This window comes from Bipolaris sorokiniana (assembly GCF_000338995.1).
Source record: "Bipolaris sorokiniana ND90Pr unplaced genomic scaffold COCSAscaffold_12, whole genome shotgun sequence".
NCBI classification, from domain to species: Eukaryota; Fungi; Ascomycota; class Dothideomycetes; order Pleosporales; family Pleosporaceae; genus Bipolaris; species Bipolaris sorokiniana.
The window spans coordinates 572,023-584,665 of record NW_006911906.1 but is presented as its reverse complement, the minus strand read 5'-3'; the positions used below and the strand labels follow the sequence as shown (position 1 = coordinate 584,665).

The 12,643-nt window shown below is 49.6% G+C and overlaps 6 protein-coding genes across 6 annotated transcripts; 3 read left to right on the top strand and 3 right to left on the bottom strand.

The window, feature by feature from the left end:
• Positions 1 to 288: 288 nt before the first annotated feature.
• Positions 289 to 507, top strand: COCSADRAFT_59566 (uncharacterized protein; the record flags this gene model as incomplete). Its single annotated transcript, XM_007704472.1, has 1 exon — positions 289 to 507. A coding segment is annotated over one exon (219 nt), but the record flags the coding sequence as incomplete, so codon positions are not given.
• An 843-nt stretch (positions 508 to 1,350) lies between these two features.
• On the top strand, positions 1,351 to 2,440 carry COCSADRAFT_162931 (uncharacterized protein; the record flags this gene model as incomplete). The annotated part of the gene is made up of 4 exons (XM_007704628.1): positions 1,351 to 1,631; positions 1,693 to 1,913; positions 1,984 to 2,161; positions 2,233 to 2,440. 4 exons carry the CDS (start codon positions 1,351 to 1,353, stop codon positions 2,438 to 2,440), a joined length of 888 nt encoding a protein of 295 aa, XP_007702818.1.
• Positions 2,441 to 2,597: 157 nt separating this feature from the next.
• Positions 2,598 to 5,474, bottom strand: COCSADRAFT_232017 (uncharacterized protein). The gene is made up of 4 exons (XM_007704627.1): positions 5,269 to 5,474; positions 4,642 to 5,221; positions 3,043 to 4,565; positions 2,598 to 2,976 (listed from the first exon to the last, which is right to left on the bottom strand). The coding sequence occupies exons 1-4, from the start codon at positions 5,383 to 5,385 to the stop codon at positions 2,800 to 2,802; spliced, it is 2,397 nt and encodes a 798-aa protein (XP_007702817.1). The 5' UTR covers positions 5,386 to 5,474; the 3' UTR covers positions 2,598 to 2,799.
• A 279-nt stretch (positions 5,475 to 5,753) lies between these two features.
• On the top strand, positions 5,754 to 8,646 carry COCSADRAFT_39210 (uncharacterized protein). Its single transcript, XM_007704406.1, has 2 exons — positions 5,754 to 7,987; positions 8,039 to 8,646. Exons 1-2 carry the CDS (start codon positions 5,816 to 5,818, stop codon positions 8,156 to 8,158), a joined length of 2,292 nt encoding a protein of 763 aa, XP_007702596.1. The 5' UTR covers positions 5,754 to 5,815; the 3' UTR covers positions 8,159 to 8,646.
• Positions 8,647 to 9,860: 1,214 nt separating this feature from the next.
• COCSADRAFT_96183 (uncharacterized protein) lies at positions 9,861 to 11,516 on the bottom strand (the record flags this gene model as incomplete). Its single annotated transcript, XM_007704626.1, has 5 exons — positions 9,861 to 10,000; positions 10,074 to 10,232; positions 10,285 to 10,717; positions 10,958 to 11,217; positions 11,459 to 11,516. The coding sequence occupies 5 exons, from the start codon at positions 11,514 to 11,516 to the stop codon at positions 9,861 to 9,863; spliced, it is 1,050 nt and encodes a 349-aa protein (XP_007702816.1).
• Positions 11,517 to 11,849: 333 nt separating this feature from the next.
• On the bottom strand, positions 11,850 to 12,500 carry COCSADRAFT_201896 (uncharacterized protein). Its single transcript, XM_007704625.1, has 2 exons — positions 12,095 to 12,500; positions 11,850 to 12,031 (listed from the first exon to the last, which is right to left on the bottom strand). Exon 1 carries the CDS (start codon positions 12,485 to 12,487, stop codon positions 12,143 to 12,145), a length of 345 nt encoding a protein of 114 aa, XP_007702815.1. The 5' UTR covers positions 12,488 to 12,500; the 3' UTR covers positions 11,850 to 12,031; positions 12,095 to 12,142.
• Between the last annotated feature and the right edge of the window lie 143 nt (positions 12,501 to 12,643).

The following is a 12,643-nucleotide window of genomic DNA, read 5'->3' as shown; positions in this document are numbered from 1 at the left end:
GTACGGTCATCTACAAATTCCTTGCCTGACTCCTTCGCAGCTTCAAACCCTTTCGCAGCGTCATCGCACATCAAATCGAATCCTCCCAGTCTCCTGAGCTAGGATGCGTTTTTCCACATTATTTCTAAGTGCCTGCATGGCAGCAAACGTTTTAGCTTCTAAACACTTCCAGTAAGGACCAAGTTCTTAATGCATGTAGTGGCACTATCAAGGAGCAAGACTAATCACTCAGACAGCGGAGTCGGCTACGTCCGTGGTGGAAACAGCAACATTTACTTCCTTGAACTCACCAACGATGTTAAGATAATCACCGGTGATCGGCAGAGGGGCTGGTTTGTACGGCCTATTTGTTGGAATATCGAGCAAGGCTACTCCTGCAATTTCTACGAGCAATCGTGGACCGGTCACGGTCCTTTGATTGGCCAGTACGAGGGCTTCAGCGATGGCTGGTTTGGCAGCGAGTATGCAGCATATTATAAATGCTGGCGCACTGGCGACAAACGTCGGGACACCATCATCGAGAATCCACGCACTGGTATCGAACGTCGGCAGCGGCCAAACGACTGGCAGCGGCCAAGCGACTGGCAGCGGCCAAATGACAGGCACAAGCCGAACCTATTAGCAAGCTACCCGTGTGGCATTCTCGGAGTACGCTTTAACCTGGATAATACGTACAACATGGATTATGCTAATCTCAATAGTTTGATCAATAATAGTTTCGATCTGGTGATTCTCACAAGTGATACATATGGGTTCCTCAATATTACCACTACGAGTGCTTTCTTGCGCTTCGGGCACTCTGATCCTATGCAGAAGGGTTAGTGCGACAACGAATGAGGAAATTTGCAGCGATATGCTTGGAGTATTTGTATACTTAGTGCGGGAAACAAGATAATGTACCAATTTCGTGTATTTGATAAGTATAAGATTTCGTTTGACAATTGTGCCAGGTACTTTAAATTCTGGTACGCAATATTGCACTAATAAGCTTGAATAACGCGCTTCCGATTGATGTATACCATATGTGATATTGACGGCGACGGGATCTTTGTGACTTCGAGATTACATGATGATAGGGATGCAGTACTGGCAATTAGGTTTCATGAGGGTGGGTGTGAGTGAGATGGTGAAGTCGGAGGTCCGAGGCGCTCCCATTGGCGGCCGGTGCGATAAGATAAGGACCCAAAATTTCCATTGCGCCTTGCGAACTTCCTCGATGCTTGCATGCGACACCACACCTCGATACCCCACGCGCCACCCAACATCCACAAGCAATAAGAACGTCAGCACCGAGAATCGCACACTGAGCTTCATTCAATCAGACGACCATTTCAACGAACTACTAGCACAATGATCCGGAAACAAGCGCGTGAAAGGCGCGACTACCTCTACCGCCGCGCATTAACTCTGCGCGATGCAGAACTTGCATCCAAGAGAGCCGCACTCAAAGAGTCTCTCGCAAGCGGAAAGCCGCTGTCAAAAGACGTCGCCAACGACACATCCTTAAGAGAAGACTACAAGTACGACGAGAGCAGAGCAGATAGGACAGTCGAGGAAGAGCTAGGCTTGGATGACGAATATGCGCAGCTATCTGGAGTCGTCGACCCGAGAATCCTCGTCACAACCAGTCGGTACGAGCGACGCTTTTTCTTCGCTGAGCGCAGGCCACCTACTAACGTATGCGTGATACAGAGACCCATCTAGCAGACTCGGCACTTTTGCCAAAGAAATCCGATTACTCCTCCCCACATCCATCCGCCTGAACCGCGGAAACATGATTCTGCCCAACCTAGTCGAAAGCGCAAAGTCTGGAGGTCTAAGCGATATAGTACTCCTACACGAACACAGAGGTACTCCGACTGCATTGACAGTCTCGCACTTCCCCCATGGACCCACAGCCAGCTTCTCGCTTCGTAAGTCTTGTTCTTTACTATCATCCCTTTCTATTTCAAAGATGACGCACAAAGCTGACAAATAATATAGACAACGTAGTCCTCCGAGCAGACATCCCCAACTCCTCGCGCGGCACAGTCTCAGAAAGCTACCCGCACCTCATCTTCGAAGGCTTCACCACAAAACTCGGTCAACGCTGCGTTCAGATTCTAAAACACCTTTTCCCGCCTCGAGAAGCAAATGCTAAAGTGGGGAATCGTGTGGTTACGTACGTTCTTCTCCTCTCCTCTCCTCTTCTCTCCTTTCTTACGTTGCGTTTTCTAACATTTTTTTAACCAGATTCAAGAACATAGAAGATACAATTGAAGTCCGCCATCATGTTTTCGTAAAGACAGGATACCAATCCGTGGAACTGGCGGAGGTCGGGCCGAGGATGAGCATGCGCTTGTTTGAGATTCGGGCGGGGACGTTGGATAATAAGGAGGGGGATGTGGAGTGGCATCTCAACCAGTACACAAGGACGGGCAGGAAGAAAGATTACTTGTAGGGGTTTGAAGGTTATGCATAAAATCGGCTAGGCTGCCTTCGCTTACAAGATATTAACACCATGTGGAGGCTGGCCAGGAAGAAATGATGAGGAAAAGGGGGCATAAGAAAAGTCGATTCGAAGTCATTTTGCACATAGCAACGGTTTTATACATTCGAATCAGGAGCAAGACGTCAAAGCATGTATGAAGGACAACAAAAGAGCCCAAAAATATCAGTATGCAAAATTGCAAACTTTTCCTAGGCGACTTGGGCTTTGTCGAGTAAAGCCGGGTTCTATGCAGCTCACATTTGACCTATGCCATCATCTTTTCTATATTCTGACTCCGTACTAGTAATAATGCGAATAAGCTAGGTTCCTCACATCATGCAACCGTTCGATTTGCTCGAGTGCAAGTCAGAGACACCCAAGCGCACACGCTGGCCATTGATCATCACGTAGCTTTCCACAAGCCACTCATACCACACCTTGCGGTCATCAGTTTGTCTCCAGAAGCTGACTTCGACCTCTGAGTTGGCGGGCAGCTGCATAGGATTCTGGGGTAGATGTCAGTATATGTACTCACAGACATCAAAAACCAACAAATCTACAGTGTAACATACCTTGAGAGGGAACAAGATTGGGAACCACGAAATCATGTCCTTGCTCTTCTGCTCCATTGTGACGGGGTTGGTGCTTAGTTCTACAGGACCCTCGGAACCGCTGTACAAGACAGTCTCAAAGTAAGCGCCCAAGCCATGGCAGGCGCCAGGCTCTTGGATTGGGAAGGCGATTCTGCAATAGCGCAAGTTGTGTTCATTCGCACCATCGCCTCCGCAGAAGCCGCCTCCACCCCCTACTGCCGACCCGCCCTTACGCAGCGAAGACTGAGCTAGAACTGTCGGTGGAAGAGGATGGGTAAACTCCCACGCAGTCCGTACATTTGGTGCTAGAGGTGGTTCGAGGTTGAAGTTTTGCATCTTGGTGCCGTTGCTGAGCTGCTGAGAGGCAATCGTCTCTTTGGCTTCTGTAGACAAAAAGTCGAATTGTGACAGCATGACGACCCAGGGGATATCGAAAGCGTTTGAGTCTATACTCGTACTACGGTTGTACAAATCTGCCCAGAGCTTTGGAGTGGCAATTGGAGTAAAGTGCGCAGTGTAGCTGGAGGGTATCGAGATGCCATGGGTGGGGTTCAAGACATGCTGGACACCGTCGAGACACTCTGGCGACAACTCGTTGTCGGCAAAAGACCCAAGCAGTTCACTCACGAGAATGTCAACCTGGCCAAACGTGCCATCTGCTTTCGATGGGCCTTTCCAGGCTCTCATATCCGTCTTGACAACTGTGACACGTCCGCCCCAAGTCTCAATGTTACGGCGCTGTAACAGGACGTAGGCGTTTGGGTTCTTCTCAATCGCATATACTTTTACAGGGACGCCGGAGCTCGCACTCGCATTGAGTGCACGTGTTACGAGTGGCCCACGGCCCGATCCTACGACTGCAATAACGACGGCGCCATTATCTGAGCTCGTCGACTTCTGCTGTGTATGCCAATCGCGTAGCGCCTGTGCAATTGCTCGCTCGTACCACGCGTATTTGATTGGGTCTTTCTCAAACACCTCATAAGTGATGGATTCCAGATTATCAGTCAGGGGTTGCAGTGGGCTCTGGAGGTAATCTTGGAAGCCACCACCAAAACGCTCAATCTGGCTTTTGGGAGGTTGGTTGCGCTGCAGGTATCGCATGTAACTCAGGTGTGGTGTAGGATCATTGCTGCTGCTGCTCTTTTTTGGTGATTTCTTTGCCAGTTGAGCTGCTTCGGCCGGAGTTGGTGCTGCCGTTGAAGAAGCAGGGCTCGGTGCGTCCTCTACCATGTGAGGGGATAGATGGCCTGTGGAATATGACATGATCATGTCTGGGTCGTCAATGCCTGGGAGTGGGCCGACGTCCGAGATGAGTAGCCAAGGCCCGCGCTGCAGACGCATAGCCCGGAAAATGAAGACTTGGTGTGCCTTTGACAGGACGAAGGATTGACGGGCATTGACCAAAAAGGACGATGTCGACAGATTGAGGAGTCTGACGGGCTCTGAGAACCAGCGCGACTGAAGTGAAAGCGACGGAAGTCGGCGCGGGAGATCAAGCACTGAGGCAATTGAGTTAGCAGAGAGAAGCATAATCTGACGAGGCACAATCTTCCTGGTGGAAAGAAGAATACTTACTGATTGATAGTCTGCTGTGGTAGTTGCAGATGGACCTGATGGTATTCCACGCATCCCACGAGCTCCAAGAGTTGATGTTCTTTGCTTCGGGACTGGGCTCAAACTCTGGTCTGGCAAAGCGTGCTAAGTCTCCGACGTCCGCTTCAGTAGGTTCTGGCTGCTTGCCGTCCATGGGTAGTTGGATATGGAGTTGAAGGTAAGACCCCGTAATAAGGGCCTCTTTGATCGAGCGGGCATATTGAGACACACCAGCCTGTCCATGGGCGAGTCTCGGCCCTGGCACGACAACGTTTGTGACACCGCAGAATGCGGCGAAGGCAATCTCGAGGTGAAAGACTTGTCGCGACAGATGGGCGATAAGTGGATCGGGCGAGGACAGGTCAATCCATGGACTAGCAAAGGTTACGAGCTGGCCGATGATGTCGGTCGGACCGAGAGGTGTGTCAAAATTGTCCAGTGCAGGTATCAAGGGCAGCGGCTGCGCTGGAGACTCAGCGAGGGACTGAATGTACGAGTTGAGGATGCCGAGGACACGGTTATGGAAATGGTCATTGGTGATTGGGCTCGTGAGCATATCATACTGGCCATGGTCAGTCGCGGTTCCTGCATATTCTCGGCGGCACCTACTCCGAGATCTTGGGCGTGCTGGACCAGTTCCGGCGACACATCGAGGCTGCGCTTCGACTCATGTTGGCCAATATAGAAAATGGCGGCTGACTCATCCATTCCTTCCGAGTAGTCCATTTTGCCAAGGGGGGTCTGAACAGGGCGAAAATGTGTGTAGCGGCTAAGGAAATATGACTACGGAAAAGATGGTGGAGAAGACTGCAGCAGCGGAGCACGGCAGCGGGGTTGTCGGTGAGGCGGCGAGCAGAGGCAATTGCTGCGGGCAAGCAAAACCAGTCACGGCGGCGGCGATGGGTCACAGCAGGCAGAAAAGAAGCCACTCTGGGCAGAGGGCGCATGTATATTGATCAGACTCATGGCGGCGTGTGTGGGTGGATATTTGGTGCGGTGCCTGGCAGGCCGTGGTGGTTCGCGCCAAGCGTGGAGGGTAATGCCTGTGGAGCTCCGTACGTTAGTTCGATGTGGGCTATTCCTACTCCGGTCGCCGCATAACTTTTTCTACGTCCGGCCATCTTCACCACGCGCAACCCACGAGCAAACCGCAACCATGACTGCTATGCCCAAGCGTGAGTACGACAACGACGACAGCGCCCGTGTCAAGCGCGTCAAAACTGAGTCTACCGGCAAAGGAGACATGGACGCCGCCTCCAACCCGTACCTCGCGCACTGGAACGATACCAAAGACAGCGCCGCCACCGGCCAGGGCCTACAGGGCTTCAAGCGTCATGCTACCACCACTGCGCAAGCCAATGCCGCAGAGAACGGGCCCAACAACCCCTTCACCGGCCGCCCCCTCTCCAAAAAGTACATGAGCATCCTCGAGAAGCGCCGCGACCTGCCCGTCCACCAGCAGCGCGATGAGTTCCTCAAGCTCTACCAGGAGTCGCAGATCCTTGTCTTTGTCGGTGAGACTGGTTCCGGAAAAACGACACAGATTCCCCAGTTCGTTCTCTTTGACGACCTCCCCCAGAAAGAGGCCAAGATGGTCGCTTGTACACAGCCTCGTCGTGTCGCTGCCATGTCGGTGGCCCAGCGTGTGGCTGAGGAGATGGACGTCGAGCTGGGCGAAGAGGTCGGATACAGCATTCGTTTCGAGGACAAGACGGGGCCAAGTACCATTCTGAAGTACATGACGGACGGAATGTTGCTGCGTGAGGCCATGAACGACCACAATCTCACGCGCTACAGCACAATCATCCTCGACGAGGCTCACGAGAGGACCTTGGCTACCGATATCCTCATGGGTCTGCTCAAGGAAGTTGTTCTGCGTAGGCCCGATCTCAAGCTCATCATCATGAGTGCCACTCTCGACGCTACCAAATTCCAGAAATACTTCCACAACGCCCCGCTCCTCGCCGTCCCTGGACGAACTCACCCCGTTGAGGTATTTTATACCCCCGCGCCCGAGCGCGACTACGTCGAAGCCGCTCTCCGCACTGTCCTCCAAATCCACGCTACTGAACCCGAGGGTGATATTCTGCTCTTCTTGACTGGTGAAGAGGAAATTGAGGATGCATGCAGAAAGATCAATCTTGAAGCTCAAGATCTCAGTCGCGAGGGTGGTGCCGGCCCACTGGTTGTATACCCGCTCTACGGAACTCTGCCTCCGGCGCAACAACAAAAGATCTTCAATCCCGCGCCTCCCCCATCAACCCCTGGTGGCCGCCCTGGACGAAAAGTCATTGTTTCTACCAACATTGCCGAGACATCTTTGACTATTGATGGAATCGTGTACGTCGTAGATCCAGGATTCAGCAAGCAAAAAGTTTACAACCCTCGTATCCGTGTCGAGTCGCTGTTGGTATCGCCTATCTCTAAGGCATCTGCACAACAACGTGCCGGACGTGCCGGACGTACACGCCCTGGTAAATGCTTCCGGTTGTACACCGAGTCTGCCTTCAAAAAGGAGCTCATCGAGCAAACATATCCTGAAATTCTGCGCTCAAACTTGGCGAGCACGGTTCTGGAGCTAAAGAAGCTTGGCGTTGACGACCTGGTACATTTTGATCTTATGGACCCTCCTGCGCCCGAGACTCTGATGCGTGCGTTGGAAGAGCTTAACTACCTCGCATGTCTGGACGATGAGGGCGAACTTACCACGCTGGGAAGTCTCGCATCTCAATTCCCTCTGGACCCTGCGTTGGCAGTCATGCTCATCACCTCTCCCGAATTCTACTGCTCCAACGAGATGCTGTCTCTCACTGCACTCCTCTCTGTGCCTCAAATCTTTGTCCGTCCAGCCAACAACCGCAAGCGAGCAGACGAGATGAAGGACTTGTTCGCGCATCCTAAGGGCGACCACCTCACAATGCTGAACGTCTACCATGCGTTCAAGAGCGAAGAGGCGCAGGAAAACCCAAAGCAATGGTGCCATGACCACTTCCTGTCATACCGAGCGCTCCAACAAGCCGATAACGTCCGTCTCCAGCTTAAGCGCATAATGGAGCGTGAGGAGTTGGAGCTTGTGTCTACGCCATTTGAGAACAAGAAGTACTACGAGAACATCCAACGTGCACTTGTCGCAGGCTTCTTCATGCAAGTCGCTAAGCGTGATGGCAACGGCAAGAGTTACATTACAGTTAAGGATGAGCAAAATGTTCTTCTGCATCCTAGCACAGTGCTGGCTGAGGACAGCGAATGGGTCATCTACAACGAATTTGTGCTCACTACGAAGAACTACATTCGAACCGTCACCTCCGTCAAGCCTGAGTGGCTCATGGTAAGTACATATAACTCCAAAGTTTGCTCGTCGCATACTGACTATTCACAGGATATTTCTCCCAATTACTACGATTTGTCGCAGTTCAAGAAGGGCGAGATCAAGACGGCGCTGCAACGCGTTGTCACCAAGATTCAACGTAAGGAGGCTGAGAAGGGAGGACGACGATGAGGGCTTTCAAATACTCTCTACGAAATGGATTTATACAATACTTTGGGACGGGGTGCTGATGCTAAGCACCAAAAATAATAATGTTGGATTGTAACGACAACATCTTACTTATAGGGGCAGTACCATTGAGCGTGAGTCTCGCAAGTATGCCAGATGCCTCTGACGCTTTTGCCCTCCAGAGTGGGGCGATGTACAAGAAAGTAATCACAGGCCTTTGGAATGGCCAACAGGCCTCATAGGGGGACGCGTCGTCGCCGGCTTGAAAACAAATCTTCCCTTTTCCTAGCATTGATAGACATCACCCTGAGCTTCAAGGAGGTCAGTTCTATTGGCGTTACGTTCATCTGCAACACCGGCAAGGTGGCCACCTGATGGCTACAAATGGGGCTGATTTACATTTGGTCCGGCTATGTGTGAACGACTAGAGAATTTCAACTATTGGATGCAGTAGCATTCACCTAAACAAACTTATGGACAGTGCACTCTCCGTTTAAATTTAATATGCAATGAGACTCAGAAAACCGTGCATCGGCCAAGTAGAAACCCAATACCAATCGGCACCGTATGCAAATATATGACTCTCTGTTAGCAGCTTCATAGTCTCCCATTTGCTACCATACAGAACAACAGTATTCTAATTTACCATCTCATCCACACATAACTCAAAACAGCTAACGCGTCGGTCCCGTTAAGAGTGCCTTGGCCTGTAACTATGGTATTCCTTAGTCTCGGTCATACCATTATTTCATGATATCAAACTATCTTCTCATAAACAGACCACCACATGGAAGTTATGCACATGCATACATCCTTATCCCGGTAGCCTTGATTACATGTAGCAAGACAGTTATTTCGTCGCGACACTACCCGGACAAGCAACCCAGTCGCGCAAAACTGTATATAAAAAACATTACGCAACACACGCCTATCAACTACCGGCACAAGTATAGTTTTGAACCCGTACCTACCACCCCGTCAGCACTAAAGTATTATATAAGTACACCATACCCCGCTCTACTCCTAAAATACGATCAACAGCCATCAAGACGTTCTATTTATGAATGCAAAAAACTTAAGCATCGGAATATATTGATACTTACCAGTCACTTACATATCTACCTATCAACAACCTCTTTGCTCTCATCTCAAGTACAGCCTCACTCTCAAGCAGCATCTCACTCGATATCAAAAAGAAAAAGAGAAAAATATGTCTCACAGTACTCATCTCCCTCACCCTCGCCACTATCGCGCTGGCAGCACCATCGTACCAAGACACTGTACAGGGTCTAAAAGTCTGTTTTTCCTTTCTCCCCCTTTCTCCTTCTTTACATCTCACCTCCGTTTTGTCAGGACTCATCACTAACGTATATGACCTAAAGGCCAGAGATGACATGTGCGACAGCGGATACAACGGCTGCATCTCGGGATGCGCGCCACAAAACACAGCGTATTGCACGTCAAATTGCAAGTATATGCATTGTTCTGACCCGGGCTGATTAGGCATGGTTTTGTAAGATATGTGACGGATATATGTATATTTGATCTGTAGTTATGGAAGATTCATGGTAGATTTCTAACACGTTACCCATGACGTCCGTGTACATTTTCATGGTGACTTTCAACGCCAGGCTGACGCCTGTGATTAATCATTGCTACTGTGGCTCGTTTAACTGTACCTGAGATTCTAAGTGACAGCTACATTCTATCGACCTGCGTCTTGTTCGACCAGTGACTGGAGAAGCCTCACCGTCGTTCTTGTATCATAACCAGTCTGTGTTTGGACTTCGTTGAGAACATTCCAGATCCGCGCCTTCCGTGAAATACCCTGGATATGTTTCGCCGCTGCACCACCATTTCGTTAATTTCAAGTACAAGGATCGGCCTTCTATATTGATCACAATAATCATACACGTACCGTAGAACAAGCCATGGGTAGAAAAAACCATCAATGATGGTGGAAATTCTGATATGGCTATGTCGGTGACTTTGATGGCCTGTTCCTGGATCAGTGGAATGTAGGCCTCGTCCTGCAGTACTGGCTCTGCATAAAGTAGTATGTGCGCAATATGGTACCCTGACGAGGTCAGTATTCCTCAAGCCGCTATTAGTAGCAAGCTCAAACATACAGAATGCAGCTGCCGCAGCTGCAGCAACCGGAAAATACACTTTGCAGAAACCGTCTTCGTCTTTCTCCCCGTGGGGGATACCACTAAAAGTCTCAGAGAGACCTCTTCGCCATATTTCCATCTCATGCAGGAAGTCTTGCCGTTGTATTTTACCAACTTCTGTATTACCATCTGGCCCAAATACAAGGTTAATTACTCTTGCCAATATCCAAAGAACATGGTTTCCGAGTACGTCTTCTCTCGTCTCACCCTCTACCCAAGAGACCTCCCATTCAGCAGGGTTGAACACCAAGGGCTGTTCGCTTGCCATTGCAACAACGATTTCATGCCGGACATAGATCCAAAAGTTGGCAAGATCAATGCCAGTCGACTGCGCAGTAACACGTCGTGACTTGACGAGGCTTACAAGGCCTAAATAGTGCCTCCGATAATCCTCTGATCGTAACGCTCCATGGATCTCATAACTCAACAGCAGCATACTTGCCGTCAGCGCATGCTCGTGTTCTGGCATACTCAGAGCTTCAATCAGTAGACGCAGAGCCTCACCGTAGTGTCGTACGGCGCAAACGCCCCACGACGGATCGTGACTGGAATTCGACAGGGCCAAATGATTGGCGGTGAATGCACATACGCAATGAAACAATAGTGGTGATCCTAGAGCAAGCTGCGGCACCTTATGCTGGTAGGTAGAAGCGTGATCGAATATATCCATCCATGTCGCAACGGTGCGTACGTACGTCTGCAGGAGGAAAGCGCTTTCTGAGGTCAACCGTATCTTTGGCTTTGGACTAGTTGGCCCTGCTGATCTCGTTGGCGATAGGCTGTTTACCGGAATATAACTTTGAGTTGGCGTTGGGTCCTCAGGGAGTTCTAAATCGTTCATCCGTAGCTTGAAGACATCAACAAGCGAGGGCGCATCTTTATTCACCTCATCTACAGATGAATTGGCCTGTGGAGTAATACAGATGTCCCCTGGCTGCTCACATTCGAGTTGCAGACGTTCACAATTTCCACAGATAGGTTTTTTCTCATCACATCTTGTGTGACGACGCTTACATGTTGTGCTGAAAAAGCAGAGTCAGCAGAGTGAACGCCGAGTTGTCGGCGTAGTGAACAAACCAGCCTTGATGTCATTAGTTTCCTTGAATTCGTTATCGATAAGGATGATATGTACCTGTTTTGCTCCGCGTTCCGCCTCTTCGCTTCTTTTTGGGTCTGCTATCACTGTCCATTTAAACTGTGTAGTTCCGGAGTACCTTGTCGCTCGGCTTGGAAGCAAAAAACTGTTGGCAATAGCACATCGTCAGCTTTAAGCCAAGCGGAGCATAAAGCTCAAGTACATATAGTTTCTAGTACACATTGGGTTAGCCTAGTCATCGCGTGTTCACGTGGGATATACCTATATGCACCCATGCCATATCAGTAGGGGACGAGCAAAGTTATTCACTTCAGAAATCACATTAAATGACACCCGAAAACTTTATACGGGCCCAGAAATTCATGCACAGGTTGTGGATCGTCCCAGGATGGACTTCTTTGAACAACAAATGGAATACCAGCAATTAGCTACGTTAATACAGGTAGAAATACTTGAGCTATGTTATAGTCTAACAAAAAGGATGATTTATTTTATTGTACATCAGGTATATATTTGGTGACTATCAAGATATAGCCAGGTACTTTGTGGTGTATTCGTCAACGGGGAGAAGGCCAGAAGTACAATAGCGTTATCAGGCGGTAGGTAGGACTATTGAAGTTAGTAAATTGGAAGGTAAGTCATGCCACAAGAATATGTATCATTCAACCTCACCAAAGAAAACTCTCATGGGATGACACCAAAGTGGCATAATTATGTGCATCATATGTATCTGAACATGTTGTTTCGCACACTTCTCTTCATAGAAGCAGGCTTTCCATCTTCATACTCAACACCGGCTGCTCCTCCCTCGCTGTCAAGCCCTTGCAGTTTTTCCATAAGTTCCGCATCAAGCTCCGCTTGCGTCTTCCTTTTGGGCTTTGGCGCTTCCGAAGTCTTATCACCTGACTTTTGAGAATCGCCACTGACTGAGTTCGTGTTCGTGCTATTGGAGCTTGAGTCTGAGTAATCCCTGAATGAGGCGAATACAGGCCGTGCAGGTAGATATGAGTATCGTGTGATAGAATAAATATGAGTAAGGCGAGGAATCTGGCGTAAGTGCATCATTTTAGGAGATGGGTTGCTGTACATTGAAGCAACTGCAGCAGCATAAAGACTGCGATGATGGTTTTACGTCACTGTGACCATGTCCGCAACGCGAACACGGATAATCATGGCGAAAGCCCACGCGAGTAAAATGACGCATGTAGCCAAATCCCTTCC